This window comes from Hippopotamus amphibius, chromosome 13 (assembly GCF_030028045.1).
Source record: "Hippopotamus amphibius kiboko isolate mHipAmp2 chromosome 13, mHipAmp2.hap2, whole genome shotgun sequence".
NCBI lineage: Eukaryota > Metazoa > Chordata > Mammalia > Artiodactyla > Hippopotamidae > Hippopotamus > Hippopotamus amphibius.
The window spans coordinates 35,244,460-35,260,889 of NC_080198.1; the positions used below are offsets into that span (position 1 = coordinate 35,244,460).

General features: G+C 58.0%; 1 protein-coding gene across 2 annotated transcripts; it reads right to left on the reverse strand.

Moving 5' to 3' along the window:
- ITIH3 (inter-alpha-trypsin inhibitor heavy chain 3) lies at positions 1–13,505 on the reverse strand. Of its 2 annotated transcripts, XM_057706425.1 has the most exons (22): positions 13,384–13,505; positions 12,716–12,736; positions 11,642–11,808; positions 11,454–11,558; positions 11,030–11,192; positions 10,415–10,528; positions 9,292–9,417; positions 8,873–8,989; positions 8,483–8,651; positions 7,759–7,884; positions 7,299–7,480; positions 5,867–6,052; positions 5,554–5,693; positions 4,713–4,867; positions 4,044–4,061; positions 2,952–2,975; positions 2,667–2,708; positions 2,399–2,512; positions 1,723–1,927; positions 873–1,045; positions 570–681; positions 1–251 (listed from the first exon to the last, which is right to left on the reverse strand). In XM_057706425.1, the coding sequence occupies exons 1-22, from the start codon at positions 13,474–13,476 to the stop codon at positions 122–124; spliced, it is 2,682 nt and encodes an 893-aa protein (XP_057562408.1). In that variant the 5' UTR covers positions 13,477–13,505; the 3' UTR covers positions 1–121. The 2 variants fall into 2 exon arrangements, with proteins under 2 accessions (XP_057562408.1, XP_057562409.1); XM_057706426.1 differs by lacking the exons at positions 12,716–12,736; positions 13,384–13,505 and having other exon boundaries at positions 11,030–11,139; positions 11,642–11,781.
- Between the last annotated feature and the right edge of the window lie 2,925 nt (positions 13,506–16,430).

Genomic DNA, 16,430 nt, shown 5'->3' on the forward strand with positions numbered 1-16,430 from the left:
GGCCGTCTGGTTTCTCCTTGGCCTTTATTGTCACAGCCCTCCAGCAGGCCCCGCTCTGTGCCTCTGTTCCACATGCCAGCCCAGCCCCGCCCGCCGTTTCCGCAGGAGCTGGCGTGTCCACTCAGAACAGGTCAGGGACGATGTAGTCGCTGTGGACACCGTCGATCAGCCCTTGCCCGTTGTTGTGCACGAACCAGCAGGCAACCTTCGTGCCGACGCTGACATCTTTCCTGTAGTCCTTCTGGGAGCCGCTGGGAGAAAGGAGAGAGATGCTCTGATACACGGGGTGCGCAAGACGGTTGCTGTGGTCAAGGACCTCAGGTTGAAAAGGGATGTGAAGTTGCCAGTTCTAGGAATCCACACTCTGGTCAGGAATGAGGTTGTGTGGCCACTGCTTCTAGGGGGCCAAATTTGGCCTTTTCCTGATTAGAGGGGGCCAAGACCCCAGAGGGAAACAAGGGTACCCCACAGAAGACAGGAGCCAGCGGACTGATGTGCGTGAGCAGAGAGAGCTCTTTCCTCCTGTCTTGTTACGGAGCAGGGTGAGGACGTCCGCAGGGTCTCCTCACCTGGTGACCGTCAGCCGATGGTTCTTCACCACCATTGTGGCATCTGGCTTTGTAGGGTCAGAGCCTGGGTGGACGTCAGACACTTTAAAGTCAAAGGGGTGGAAGAATTGTCCTGGGAATAAAAACATTCACACTGTCAGCCCTGCCACCGCCATGCGTGACACGGCCATGGGCCTTTCAAGGTTGATGCAAAGGCCAAATGGGGTGTTAAGTGCTGGGTCAAGGGTGACCAGACTGGCCCTTCGCGTGGCTTTTTCCCTCCACCAGGTGGCCTGAACAACCTGAAGCTTGACCATTTCGTACCGAGCAGCCCATGCGTCTGTGCTGACATCCGGCGACTGTCCACCACATAGAAGCCCAGGAAGTCTTGGTGGGTGGGCTGTTTCTTCCCCACCTGATGCAGGACAACCACAAAAGTAACCCCATCTCCAAAGGAGACCACCATGTTCTTCTTCCTGTTGATCATCACAGACAGCCTAGGAGAGAGGAGGAGGTCAGCAGTGGTGCCCAGTGGCCATGACACCAGGCATCTGAATCAAGGGCATCTCAGCAGGAGACATGACACCCGGGAGCACACAGACTCCAGAAACTATGTCAGGGGTGTTGGAAAGAAGGCGCTCATGTGTATGTTGACTATGCCGTGCACTGAGTGGGTCCCTGCTCCTCCGTAAGCAGGAGAGGGGCCTGGAGGCCGGGGATCGAGCCCCAGCTCAGCCACTGGCTTCCTGTGTGATGCTGGGCAGTTCTGCCCCTCTCTGAGCCTCCACGGGACTAACATGCCCTGCCCACCTGGCTTGGGGCGATCTAAAGATGCAGGAGAGGCTGAGGAGTTTGAGAACAAGGAAGTTCATCCAGAGACGATGTGTATGGGGATCTTTGTCAGCCTGCCAGGTCCACCCGATGCTTTTGTCCATGCAGCCCTTCCCTCAAGTTTAGTCCTACGAACTGTCCAGCTACCAATTCTGCCTCTGACGGGGGCCCCAGGGGTTGGTTGGAGGCCACCATGGTCACCCTCCTCTGGGCAGGGGCTGAACTCTGAGGCCACTGGTCTTTCCTGTGACCCCTGTAGATCTTCTGTCCTGGGATTTTTTTCAATTCTTCCTTAGACCCTTGCACTGTAGTGCCTCTCAGAGACCCAGTAGCAGGGCTTTACCCATCCTGTGTGAGCATGACTGTGTCCAGCCAGCTGAACGTGCTCTGTGCAGCCCCATGCCACAGGGTGATCCTCTCCGGTGTCACCTCAATCCGGAAGTCCATCTGGGCATTGGCAATGCCCAGTTTGCCAAAGTAAGTCTTTCTGGTCTGGGAGTCCGGGCTGCCTCTCTTCTCACCAATGATCTGCCCATTAACTGTGAGGCCTGCCAGAGGGGTAGGGCAGCAAGAGACCAGCAAGGCCTTCTGAGTCCAGGCTGGTCTTTTAGGGACACACCTTCCCGTCCCGTCAAACCTGCTGTGGGGTAGCACCGTGGGGGCCTCACTGAGAGACCAGGATTTCAGAGCCAGCCCTATCTGTTCCTAGACACATTGGGGTGACACTGGTGGCTGAGCGCCCACGTTGTGGATCTACCCTTTGCCTGGGCCAGTGTTGTTCAGAGAAAAACTATTCCCCACACACAGGCTGGGTCCTGCCTCCACGCCAGGCTGCCCTTCATTCTACCCATCTCCCCGACACCACTGGCCCCAGGGGCATTAGGTGCGCCTGTGGCTCTGGATGGAATCTGCATCTTACTCTGCTCCTGTGGGGCAGAGTGAGGAGCTGGTCCACGTGCCTCCTCTGGGGACTCCCGGCCCTCCCAGCAAGAGCCCCAGCCCCAGCCCGCCGTCCCCACCTGTGCCAGGGTCCTGAATGAGGCGCAGCACTGTGCCTGGGTCTTCATCAATGTTGAAGCAGATGGCATCGTCCTTCTCTGGGACTTGGATGGTGAAGTGGGGGTCCCCGTCCACTGAGAGCACAGAGGAGGGGCTGGCACCGGGGGTCTCTCGCCGTTCTGGGCCCTCCCCTTGCCTCCTAGCCCCTGTGGGATGGACTCCTAGACCGGCAGGAGGCACTCGGCCCTGGGCCCTGAGCCTTGCCCCAGCAGGAGCTGGGGAACTCACCGTAGTAGTAGGGTGTCTGGGGAGGCTGGTGGTGGTAGTGGGCTGTGGACGCAAAGGGGGAGAGGGCTGAGCTAAGCAAGCCGACCCGGGGGAGGCGCCAGGACCCCCAGCTAGAGTTTGGTTCGTGCCCCGCCCCTTCCGGCTCCCTCGCGCTCTTAAATCCCCACCCGCCCTCATCTCCTCAGGACCCCCCGGCCGTCCGCCCGTCCCGGAGAGCTGATTCAGGAAGGACTGCCGAGGGGGCCGGTGCAGGGCCGGGCTCTGTGGCGGCTGGCACAGACTCACTCAGGTAAGCCGTGGAGAGGGGCACTGAAAGAGGAAGCCAAAGGCCGGGCGTGAGCAAGGTCCGGGGTTCCCTCCCTGCAACCCCATGCCTGCTGTCTGTCTTGGGGCTGCTGGTCCCCAGTGGGGCCCCACCACGGACAGATAGAGGGTAGGAATGTGACCCCCTACGTTTAGGCTTTAGAAATGGGGCATGCCCAGAGAACTCCTTTCCAGGGCGGGTGGTAAGATGGGCGTGATGTTAATGCCGGAGCTCAGCACTTCCACGTGACGAAAACGCAAGCCACTAGGCCGTCAATTTCCCTGTCACGAGCAATGCCGTGCCCCACCCCTGAACGCCCACCCCCAGGCTGGGGTGGGATGAGGCTCACAGGTGACTGTTGTCCTTGGTAGTAAAACACCCTCCCCCCCCACACACACACACAACCCCCCCACACACACATGCACACACAGACACCACAGTTCACAGGGCTATTCAAAAGGCAAAGCCATGACCCAGTCCAAATCCATTGCTTGCTTAGAACAGCCTGTATGGATAGAGACAAAGCAGGCCCGCAGGGGCTGGGGAGGCCCTGCCTAGTGGTGGTGGGTTTGTTGGGGGTAGGGAGCAGGGTCCGATTTTATGATGAGAGAAGCGCAAAGCGTTGTGAATTCCAGCGCGGGCACTGGAACCAGGCAGCCTGGGCCAAAGTCCTGGCTTGGCCGCCTGTTGACTGAGTCACTGAGCAAATAGACTTAACCTCTCTGTGCCTCACTTTCCTCACTGTAAAATGGAACCATAAGAGGACTCCTTCAAAGGGTTGCTGTGGGAGTAGTTGAGTGCTAATTGAGTTGCTAACTTTTGCAGGTCACAGAACACTCTCACACTGATTGTCCCTCCTTGGGCAGGGGAAGCCACCGTCCATCAGCTGAGACTCAGCGTGGAACAGAGCCCAGCCCCAGGTCTCTGGTGAGTTCACAGCAGGGCTGGGAGCTGAGCCAGGTCTCCCGAGGGCCCCTCCCCAGGCAGCGTGTCCCTAGCATGATTGGAAAGGCCTCCTTGGTCCTCTCTCATCTCCCTCCTAGGACACCTGCCTGGCTGTGGCCGAAGCTCACCTTCTGCATCCACAGGCCCTGAGAGGGAGGAAGAGGAGAAATGCATTAGAGACCACAGACTCCTGGTGTCAGGGCCGATGTGACCCACTTACTGCCTGGCCAGCCAGCCCCAGGCCGCGTATGCCCCCCGCAAGAACCAGGAGTTCCTGGAGGCAGAGGCCTGGCCCAGACCTACTCTTTACCTCCCATGCCTCCCAATGCCAACCCCCCCATCACCCATGCCACTTGCAGGGATACTCAGGACCCCCCTCTTGGGGGTCCGGTTGAGCAGGCCTGGTCCCAGCCTCCAGCTCTCAGGGCCTCTTCCTCTCACAGTCCCCAGGCGCCTGCTCCAGGCCTAACGTGGAGGCTGGAAGTGCTTCTCCTTGTCTAACGGAACCCTTCCATGCTGCAGTCTAAGTCCCTTTCCTGGAAATGACCCTGGGCACTGTGCCCCTTTAGAGACTTCAAGGCTCCTATTCATGCCCACATCCTGCTAGTCACACCAACAGCTTCGATCCCTCTACAACACCCTTCCCAGCCCTGGGCCAGTTTTCCTTCGATGCCCCCAGGACCTGCCCTTCTCAGCAGGTCTGTTCTCCTCAGCCTGGCCCACTTCTCTTCAAGGCACCTGAGGCCAGGGGCCTGGAAGAAGGCCTCCGAGTTGTGGCCCCCACCCTCCGTGCCCACCTTCCCCGGGCTTGTCGGCAATGGCTGTCTGGTCCTCGTTGTCCTCAGGCTTGGTCACCACCATGGAGGTCAGTGGAGTCACAAAGTGGTACTTAAGGGACAGGTCCAAGGCCTGGGCCGTGAGGTTCTCCTTCTCTTCGCCACGGGCGTTCTTGCTGTGGGGAGGGGCGGGGTGGGAGGGTCAGCCCAGGACCCCCTCCACATCTCCCAGTGGGGGGTCCCCCAAGATGGAGCCCACTAGCAGTCAGAAAACACTGGTTCGCCAGCTGCCTGGGACAGATGGACCTGCCCTGATTCCTCTCTGGGCCTCAGTTTCCCCACCTGAAAAATATAAGGGGCTCGAAATGGTCACTGCCACAATCAGCTGAGACTGTGTTCACATGCTGAGTGCCAGCGGCTTTCCCGGCCAAGCCCACCTAACAGAAGGCTGACACGGCCCTCTCGCTCGGGCCCGGGCTCTGTACCCTGTGGCCGAGGGCTGGGGCTCCAGCCTCGGGCTGCGTTCAGCCTCGGCACCTCTGCGCGCCCATGCTGGGGGCGGGGAGCGGGATGCTGAGGCCCACCCCTGGCCTCCAGGTGCTCCCGGGCTGCTGCTGGAGCCCCAGGTGACAGGCCCGGCTCCGCTCCAGGAAGAACAGGCCGTGGGGCCCGGCCAAGAAGAGGGCAGGGCCGCGGCAGTGGGCATGGAGGTGCACATCCCGAGGTGTATGTTTCCTCCTCGTGGGACCTCCCAGAGCATGGCCAGCGCAGGGGGCTGCACAGGTAGGTGGTGGGGCGGTGGTGGGGCAGGGCCGGGGGCCGGGGGCGGGGCCCGGCTGTGTGAGGGGTGGGCCAGGGTCACCGTTTCTCCAGCAGCTGCTCGATGGTGAGGTAGGCCCAGAGCCGCTCAATGTAGTCCCCAAAAATGTAGTCCCGCTCCTTCAGGGCCTTCTCCGTCTCCTTCATGTCCACCTCCTCAGTGAATGTCAGGTCGTTGATGGCCTGGGGTGGGGGTGGGAGGAGGTGAGAGGCTGGAGGCCTTGAGGCCTTGAGGCCTGGAGCCTGGTGGGCCTTGCCTGGGGGCTGCTACTACTGGGCCGACAGCCAGGAGGCTAGAGCCCCGTCCGTGCGGATCCCCCATCCGTAGCACACAGCCAGGCCCCGGCCCGGCTTACCCCATGGCCCTTCACATCTGCCTTAAAGCTGTGCGTGTCCTCGTCTGCCAGGCGCCCAGCTACCACAATCTCAGAGCCATCGTAGAAGTGCTGGTAGCTGTTCTGGGTGAGGTCCAGGATGGCGTTCTCAGGGTACTCCACCTCCACGTCCGTCAGCAGCGGGTTGGCCACCTCCTCATAGAAGCCCTGGAGTCCAGATAGTGGCCTGGTCATCTCGGGCCACCAGGGCAGGCAGAGAGAGGACAGGGTGGGCAGGCTCCCACTGGCGCCTCCGTGGCTTGTTGAGTCTCCCAGGCTGGGCCAGTCCTGGCTCCCGATCTCCACTTCCAGGTGGCCCTGACTGCGCCCTTCCGTTTGGAGGAGCCCTTCCTTACCGCCATCCCTTCCCCCCCACCCCGCAAGCCCCCCAGGTAAAGACTGGGAAGAATAGGAAAGGAGATGACAGAGTTCTTGGCACATAGAAAGGACTCAAGAGATGTTTGTCGGAATGGAAGTAAGAAGGAATGGTGGAGGCTGACTGAAGAAGGTGATGTGGGGTGAGCATGGAGACCCGGAGACTGATGGGAGGAAGGCCGGGGACCGGGGGCGTGTCCACTGCACAGGTGGAGAGGCAGTCACCTGCCCTGGAGAGGTGGGGTGGCAGATGTAGCGAATGAAAATACAAAGCATAAATTAAACTTGAATAACAGGTAAATGACAAGTTACATTTTAGTATGAATGCGGCTGTCATGGGATGAATTGTGTACCCTCAAAATACATAGGTTAAAATCCTTACCCCGAGTACCTCAGGGCATGGCCTTATTTGGGGAAAGGGTCTTTATAGAGGTAATCAAGTTAAAATGAAGCGTTGGGTATAGACTCAAATCCAACATGACTGGTGTCCTTATGAACGGGGGAAATTTGGACCCAGAGACATGCACACAGAGAAGATGATGTGAAGATACAGGGAGAAAATGGCCATCTACAGGCCAAGGAGAGAGGCCTGGAGCAGGTCCTTCCCTCACAGCTCTCAGAAGGAGCCAGCCCTGCCGACACCTTGACTTTGGACTTCTAGCCTCCAGAACTGTGAGACGATAAATTTCTGTTGTGCAGTCACCTAGTTTATGGTAATTTGTTAAGGCAGCACTAGTAAACGAATAGTGTCCTGTGAAATATTTGGAGCATGCTTGCTAAAAAATTATTTGCTGTTTATGAGAATTCATGTTTCACTGGATGTCTTGTATTTGATCTGGCAATCCTCCAGAGGAAGCAGTTCTGTTCTGTGTAGCCGATGGACAAAATCAGAACCAGTATGGATGGGTGAGAGGTAACCAGAGGTAGGTTTCAAACCGAGAGAAAGTTCCTTCTAATAACTGGAATTTCACACAGTGGAACAGTTTCCTGAGGAAGTAGTGAGCTCCTCATTCCCAGAGGTGTGCAAGACAAGGCCTACCTGCAACTGCAAGTTGGCATCAGAATCCTCATAAATGCGCCGGGCAAGCCCGTGGTTCTCCAGGGCCATACTCTCCAGGAAGTTATAGTTCAGATTGCTGCCAAATCCCAGGTTATATAAAGGGAACCTGCCCCCAATGGCATTCCGCACATTCTCTTGGATTTTTTCAGGTCTGCTTTCACCTGAGGGAGAAGGGGGTGTTCGCTCTCCGGCCAAGCCCCAGCGACAGCCTGGACCAGCTCTGTCTGGAGAGATCTGACGCCCACACGTGCCGCGTTGGTGGAGTCGTGGCCACGAGCCCCCGTCGAGGCACACGTGGGGAGGCCTGGCAGGGGAGGCAGGGCCTCGCCCTTGAGGGGCTCACAGACCACGGGGGGCCCTGGGGAGCGCTACCCAAGGGCGTGCAGCACGCCGGCTACAGAGCCAGAAGCGGCCGCCAGAGCCGCGCCCGCTGCCTCACCCACGTTGGCGTCCCCGTCGGTCAGCATGATGATGATGGCGGTGCTTCTCTCCGGGACGCTGCGCTCCTGCCGGGCCCTGTTCAGCATGCTGACGCCCCTCAGCAGCGCGTCGTTGATGTTGGTCACTGGCACACAGACAGACGGACGGACGGCGCTGTGGGAGGGTGTCCTCGGGGTGCCAGGGCGGAGGAGGTCGAGACAGTGGGCCCTGCTCGCGTGCCCAGGGACCCTGCCTGCCCACACGTGGTGCTGGTACTCAGTAAATACCGACTGAAGGACTCAGGGGGTGATGAGTGAATGACTTAGTCTTTCAAACGAGGAAAAGGACCAGCCTCTCAGGGCTGCCAGCAGGATAGATGCACATGGTGATTGTAAGAGCAATTTGGAGAACAAAGAACTCCCAGCCCCTCTCACGGGGAGAAGTGGGGAACCGTAGAGATGTCACTTATCATCCTTCTTTCATACGAAACTGCCGTGGTTAAGGGTATCTTGCTGGGGCTTGCAGGGCACCAGGATCACAGGTTAGAAACAGAAAGAATGGGCTTCCCTAGACCACAGAGAGGACGCCAGTATCAAGCCTGAGGACTCCCCACGCCCACCTCTACCCCCAGCCAGGGTCTGCAGGGCCTGGACCCGCAGAGTCTCTGCCCCACGGCAGGAGGGACACAGGCTGCTGAAACAGAGAGGAGAAGCGGGATGTGGCTCCCTCCCTTCTGTTCTTACTTCCTTGATCACGAATATTCTTCACAAATTTCCTGGCCTCCTGGATGTTCTCAGGAGTGGCTTGAACTAAACTGTCTTTCCAAGTGGTCACATCTCCACTGAACAGGATGAAATTCAGGTAGTCATCCTCTCTCACATCGTCCAGAATTTTGAAGAGGGCATCCTTTGTCTGGGAAGGAGAAAGACAAGCAGACAAGAAGATGCCTTCCTGGCCCAGGCTGGCAGTGGGGCCCATGCCATCTGCAAGAAAAGGGGCAGATGCTTTGAGCCTTTTAAAAATCCTGTCCCCCTTTCCCCTCTTTCACTGGAAATATTAGTTTCATCCACTTTTAAAAATCCCTCTCTCCCTCCCACCCATCACCCCCCACCGCCCTGCACCGAGGAGGGTACCTGCTCCATTTTCCGACCGTGCATGGAGCCACTGACGTCAATCACAAAGACCACACTCTTGGGCACCACTGGAAGGCCTTGAGGTGCAAAGAAGTGCACAAAGTATCCATTGACGATCTGGAAAGGGGAGAGAGAAAGAGGAGGCCAGTGTCCCTTCAGCAACCTCACATTGGCTGCCCTTGCAAAGAGAAGGGGGCCATTAACCAGCCCAAGATAAAGACGTCCTTTCCCCTGCTCCAGGGAGTGCCACACAAAGGCTCTGGACTGCCCATTGTCCCCATGCCTTGCAGGAAACTCTTCCGCGGGTGAGGATCAAGGGTGTCTTGCTAGATGCAGCTGCAGCTCCTGCCCACATCAGCCCTCACCCCACCATGGTGGGGAGTCTACCAGCCTGGCAGAGCCAGTCGGCGGCTACCTACCTGCACGTTGGCTGGAGACTCTCTGTTCACGTCATAGGTGATGATGAAATCTCCTTTGAGGAGAGAGTCTGTACAGGTTGGGCATGAACGCTGTTGGTCCAAGCTGGGCTTGAAGGACACGTGGCCCTGAGGGAGGATGATGGAGGGCCTTGCTCAGCTTGGCCATGGCCTGCCCTCTGCAGACCTCAGCCCGGGGCTGCCCTGGGGAACCAGGTGCAGTCCTCGTGGGGAGGAGCCCGTAGGTAGGTGCCTGGGTAGTCCTGCCGCCCTCTGCGGTGCTCTGGCCTTTCTGGGCACCTCTATCCCCCTCGGAGACCGAGAGCTCCTTGGAGGCCAGCCTTTCACTCTTCCCACTCACTGGGCCCCGCAAGTCCCTTAGCTTCACCTGCACTAAGAAGACACTTAGGGAGGGGAATTGTGCCCCATGAAAAGGAACCTCGTGTTGGATGGTATTGTGTGTGTTGTTGCCAGGAGGAGGGGAAGGAGCAGAGCAGGGAATGGGGAGGGGGCCCTGAGTGGGCACCGCCTGCAGCAGCCAGCAGCCCTCTGCGTATATGCTCCTTGGGCCTCACCATGGGAGTCCTGACTGAGGTTTGCTGTCCATAAAAACATTTATTCATCCACCGCCCATGATTCAGCAAGGCCCCTGGAATTGCTGGGGGCCTTGGGGATCAGAGCCAACCACCAGGACCAAGAATGAAGTTCCCTTTTTTCTTTCACCCCTCATGTGGTATCAGATCTAAAAAACTCTCTCTGGCCTCCGTCTCCTTATCTGTGAAACAGGGACCTGCCCTGCCTGCTTCCCAAAGTAGAATGGGACCAGGCTTTGTACATGGCTTCCCTGTCGCCCCAGTGCAGTTGAGGCTCCAGTTCCTCCCGCAGGTCCTCATCAGCAAGCAGCCCCCTGCCTCCAGCATCCTCACTCCTGACCCAGGTGGCCTAGGAGACAGGGGACGTTGCAGACTTATCCCCCTCCCCCTCGCACATTCTCTCTCTCCCTCCCTCCCTCTCTCCCCCCCCCCCCCCCCCCCCCACTGCTTGCATCAGCCAAACCCCCAGTTCAGACCTGCTAGGATGGGTGTTCCTGCCCCTGCCCCCCTGGCCCGAGAGGCATCGACACCACCTTTTTCCCTGAGAAGGACTTGGTGAGGGCGCTGCTCAAGAGGTCGTTGGTGATGAATGAGGCTTCAGCATCCAGTGTGCGGATGCCCTGGGGCTCGAAGATGTCTGCCATGATCTGAAATGGCCAACGGTAAGGAGACGTCACTCAGTGACCGTACGGAGCCCAGCCTCCCGGACAACAAGGTACGGAGATGGGTCAGTGATGGTACGGGGACCAGCCTCTAGGGCAACTCTTTGACAACCAGACCTACTGTCTCCCACCAAGAAAATGACCACAAGGGCTTTTAAATGGGTACTCTGACCCCAAAGTTCTTCTACTACCTGCTCTATGGTGCCACAAAATCTACCACCAAAGCGTTTCCTTAGGCTTTCCACTCTGATGTAGGTAAAATGCCCATGTAACCAGTCACAAGCGTTACAGAGACACTTTGTGTTGTTGCCCCCAAGGGCCCAGCACCCAAGCTGGATCTGCCAGGTGCAGCCCAGTCTCCTCCTCCCCTTGGCCCAGGGGCTGTGGCCAGCACCCCTGTAATCCCCCCATGGCTCCTCGGCCAAACGGTGGGGCTTGGGCATCTGTGTTCTTGACAGAAGGCGCTTCAGGAGAGCAGCTGATTACCTCGAAGTGCTTGACCAGTTGCTTGGGCTGGACCTTGAGGTACATCTCGTACTTGCCCTTGTGCCTCTTCAGCAGCTCCTCGTAGGTTAGCTCAAAGGTGACCTTGCTGCCTGCAGCCACATTGACCGAGACTGTGAATTTCTCCAGCTTCCTCCCAGAGGCCCTGAACGGGGGTGCAAGACAATGACTGCCCCGAAGACAGCGCCAGCCCATCCTTCCTGGGCCTTGGGTTCAAGTCCCTTCTCCTTGGGGAAGACCCTACCCATTCTGAGCCTCAGCTGCCTCAACTTCAAAATGAGATAATGTAAGAATTGTGGAACGTTTGGCTATATAATGACAATAATAGCTGCTGTGCTGTCGTTTGCATCTCTGAGGGCCCTTACAGCCCTGACGTTTTCCCCAAGGCCTGAGGGTCCACACTTACTTGACCAAGCCAGCTGTCTTGCCCTGGGACACGGCCTTCTCATACTGCTTCCTGGCAACTTCCTTCTCCTTGACGTTCCCAGGGTAGGTAACGCTGTCGATGGTCCTGCAGGGATAGAGAGTTGGGGGGGCTCCCGCTGAGCCCAACTCCCCTCCCGGCCCAGAGCCAGCAGCCGTGGTGACACCCACAAGGTGAAGTTGGTGATGAAGGCTGTCTTGGGCAGCTCCACATCGAAAGAAACCTCCTTGGCAGTGTCTGCATGGTTGACAGCCCTGGTGGTGACAACGTTGTGAGCAAAGCGGGAGGTCACCTTGCAGTTGACCTTGGTGCTGTAGACTTCGATACCGTCAACCACCTGCAGGAGAGGGACGGTGATTAGCGTGTGGGAACCAGCCAACCTTAGGCACCGAGAAACCAGGTCTTCTGGCCACTCCCCTTCAAGTTCCCCTTTGTGGGCTCCAGAACTCCTGCCCGGTAAGCGGCCCCTCCCGTCTCCCAGCCACCCATGTCAGAAGCCTGGGTGCCATCCTTGGTCGCCACCTTTAATTGGCCACCACTGTCCTGATGGTCACTCTGATCGTCTGTTTACATGCAGCTGTAGCCAGTGAGATGGTATAAAGACCCACATCTGACCCTGTCCTTCTACCACTTAAAGCCCTCTCGTGCTCCCCGCCACCCTCAGGACAGTCCTCCCCGTGGCTCTGGGGGCCTCCAGGCAGGTCCTGCCGCCTCTGCTCACCCCATGCTCCCGCCACGCCAGGTCCTAGCTCTTCCTGCTCATTTTCCACACCTCAGCTTACAAAGAGCACGCCCACACACACTGCAGCCCGCCCCCTGTGTCCTTTGGTAATTGCCTGGTGCCTTCGTGCGCCCAACACCCTCTTTCCAATGGGGCGATGGACGGAGGGACGCTCTAGGGAGGTGTCTGGGTTAAACATGGATATGAAGATGCTTCGTGAAGACGTGACAGGGCCATTCACTGTCTGTTTGCTGCCCTGTGCGTGGGGCCTGACAAGTGCTCAGTGAGTGTGGGAAGAAGGACGCATGAGAGGGCGGTCCTCCGCTGCATCCGCGGGTCCGAGGGCCATGGTTCCATGGCGCTCTTTCCTAGGGCTCTGGAGCCACTTGGGGGTCTGCCAGGGCAGGGGGCCATAAGCTCTTTGCCAGCTGGAGGGACCTGCCGTTGTGGCCCACTCCTTCTGCTGTTGGGCAACCAGCTCCACGCCGTCCTGCCCTGCCCCATCCCTAGTGAAAGTTCTCACCCCTTCCGGGAGGCTCCGTTTCTGCAAAAACAAAGACAAACACAGGGGTCAGGCCAAGGCCAAGGCTACCATGGCTTGGAAATAGGCTCTGGGCTGAGTCCAGGGTTCAACAGTGACCCCCCCACATACACACCTTGAGGGGCCTCTGAGCATGGACCCACCCAGAGCCACGTGTCAGAATAGGACGGGCTCTGAATAGATGGGGAAACTGAGGTCCAGGGAGGGAAGGTCTCCAGTTCACGCAGGGGAGCAGGGCAAGGAAGAGCAAAGCCAGAGCTCTCCCCCTGCCCCCTATATCCCCGACTCACGCGTCCCTTTCCAGGGCCCCAGGGCCCTGAAGCCTCCTCTGGACCCTGCCACCACTGTACCCCACATGGTGAGCCAGCTGTTCTTAGAGGCCTCTACCCTTGTCTCAGACATGGACTTTCACAGCCCCTCAGTGAGGTGAGCTGATCGTGGTGCATCACCCATCTGACAGGTAGGGAAACAGAGGCCCAGGAGATTTAAGAGCCCAGGATTAAACAGCAGGTCTGGAGCCCAGTTCCCCCCACGCCCAGCCCTGTTCCCTGCAGCTCACTGCCCAGCCTCTGCCTCCTCTTCACCCTACATAGAGGACTGCCCAGCCTGGCCCCGATGCCTGTCAGATGGTGAAGAGGGGGCAGACTTACCCCAAGCAGACGGGCTGGGCTTCTAGGGAAGCCAGAGACCGCCAAGCCAGAGAGCAGAGCCAGGAGGAGGCAGGGCCACCGAGCAGACGCCATCACTGAGCACACTGGCTTGGCCTGCACTCCTTATATGAGCAAGCCTGGTGTTTTCCAAGTGGGGTCATCGACCTGCAGTGTGGGCGGGAGGGAGTGGAAGGCGGGAGGCTCCCGGGGAAGCTGGGCATGGGTGGAGTAACAGGCCTGGATCTGCCTGTACCAAGAAGGCCCGGTGGATGTTGTCAACAGCATTAGGACTTCACTTCTGGCGACCGTGGGACAAGGAGGCCCCCGGGGATAGCAGGAGCTGTGTGTTAGCAAATGAGCCCCAAGACCCCCTGGGAGGGGACAATGGGGTATGGAGTCATATTTATTTGTATATTTATTTTTATTATTTATTTATTTATTTATTTATTGGCTGTGTTGGGTTTTCTTTGTTACACATGGGCTTTCTGTAGTTGCGGCAAGCAGAGGCTACTCTTCATTGCCATGCGCAGGCTTCTCGTTGTGGTGGCTTCTCTTGTTGCAGAGCACGGGCTCAATAGTTGTGGCATGTGGGCTCAGTAGTTGTGACTCAAGGGCTCTAGAGCTCAGGCTCAATAGTTGTGGCTCACGGGCTTAGCTGCGCCGCGGCAGGTGGGATCTTCCTGGACCAGGGCTTGAACCCGTGTCCCCTGCGTTAGCAGGCGGATTCTTAACCACTGCACCACCAGGGAAGGCCCCAACTTGCATTCTGAATTTAACTCTCTTCCCACGGGCGCACCTTCCCCTGCTCTGCATATCACATCTCTTATCTCTGCCAGCGCATGTCCCTCCTTCACAAGTCTTCCTCTCTTGTCCCCTAGCTGACCACAGACAGCCCTGTTCCAGGCTCCAAGCTCCCCAAGGGCCTACATTCTGTTGTTCGCTCTGGTTGAGGTTCGCATGTGTGGATCTGCTCCCTCTCTCTGGACCCTGAGCCCCGGGGGCCAGGCCACGTGTCACTGTCGCCCCTGTGTCCCCATCTGGCCAGGTTTCTTGGACAGTCATTCTCCCAAAAGTCTCCAGTGAGGCTGGAGTTCTGGTCTCCAGGACAATGGGAGTCTCAGAGGCAGGGTCTTATCCTCTCCTAGTGGGTGCTGGGTCCTTCTGGGCCATCCCAGGGCCCCGCCAGCCCCTAGACCTTCCAGAGTAGCCACCGCAAGCTGGCCATACCCATGCCCTTCTGAGCAAAGTGACCCAGTGACCCTCGCACTTGGCCGCTACTGAGCAGAGTTGATGAGGGTGCCTGGGCACAGAACAGCTACTCTATGGATGGTCTTGACTGGAAAGCCGAGAATGCACTTGACTGTAAGATGTACAGAGAGCGTGGACGGCTGGGGGCAGAGAAGCAGAGTGAGAAGACCGAAAGCAGAAGCCGTGAGGCAGCAGAAGCCACAGGAAAGAATGGCCTAGTGACTGAAAGTGGCAGGAACCCTGGAAGCGATGCCAGAGAGCTGCCAAGTCAGCAGAACCACGGCGGCCCGACAAAGGGAGCTGCCGAGGCCCGGCTGGGGGCCCCTGCTCGCCTCAGGCCTTCTGAGTCCTCACACTGACCCGCCCTGCCCGCGGGCACCGAACTCAGGGCTGAGCCCAGGGAGCAGAGAGGAGGGCCCTGCAGTCTGACTCCCAGGACGTCTAGCTCATGAGGTCATCCTCAGCATGTGTGGTCACTGACCACGGGGCCCTTGGGGATGTGGCAGAACTATTATCCTGCCAGCGCTGCCCGGCAGCTCCCCCTCACGGCCCTGCAGCTGCCTGCGGAACTCCCCCCGGCCCCTTTCCTCCAGGCTGCCACCTCATCCCCCAATACTTGGAGTTTTGTGGGAGGGACAACTTAAAATAGGAAATTCTGAGGTTGCTCAAGAGGCCCCTGAGGGACAGCTGGGGACTTGGAGGGACCCAGACTCATCATACATAATTTAGGAGATCTTTAAGGTCACCCCATGTCCATTCTACAGGATGGGAAAAGGCCCTAGCTGGGCAGGACTTTGCTCAGGGTGACCCGTCAGCTGGCAGCCCACGGCTGTCTCCTGAGAAACCCAGGATACGCCAGACAGTGGGCTGGGCTCTGAAACTGCACTGGCTGCCCCTCAGGGCTCTGTGTCCCTGGGCCTGGGGAGGCTGTGGGCCTCAGCGTTTGCACTGTTGATCTGAGCCCTCACGGGCCTCATTTGGAATGGGAACTGGACAGAAGCTAGCAAAAGCAGAAACCTTTCGGAAAGGAGTGGGTGGAGGGCCATCAACCTTCACCAAAAGGGCCAGTGGCTCCCCAAAATGCAAGTTCATCTCCTCGCACCCCGTAATGTCAGATTTTAGCTGGGCCTCTAGGCAAAGCCCAGGGAAGGAGCTCTGAAGGGGTGATTCCCGGCATCGGTGCAAGAAGTCAGTGTGCTGCTATTCCTGGCCCCTGAAATCACAGCTTCTGGGTAGTGGCAGTCTCTGCTTTGAGGAAACGTGCCTGCTCTCAGAGGTTCCAAACCCCCAGCTTGGAAATCCAGTGGAGGGTGGAGGCCTGGGAACTGCCTCCTGAGGCCCTGACCCCAGTGGATGAGCCTCTAGCTCCTGGCAGGACTTCTTCAGGACCCCAAGTCCATATATATTTCATATATTTCTTTCACATGCTCATGTTAAGTGACACTTTGGGATATCTAGAACCAAACCCCAACAGGCTTTGGCCATCAGCCACCCAGCCTGACGGGAGTATTTACATGGGGTGATTAAGCACATAGATGCTGACGTCAGATAGCATGGGTTCAAATCCCAGCTCCACCCCTTAAAGGACGAGTGATTTTGAACAAATTACCTAACCTGGGCTTTAAGTGGTCGTGATAAAAGTATCCCCCAGGGCTACTGGGAGTGTACATGTAGTTAATTCCACAAAGTGCCTGGCTACAGGAAGCCCTGGGGCAACTGCAGCTATTGGGGATCATTCCTATACATGCTGTAAGAGTGTCCTTTAGTCTCTGGACCTGCAGGGGAAGCTGTGTGTACAA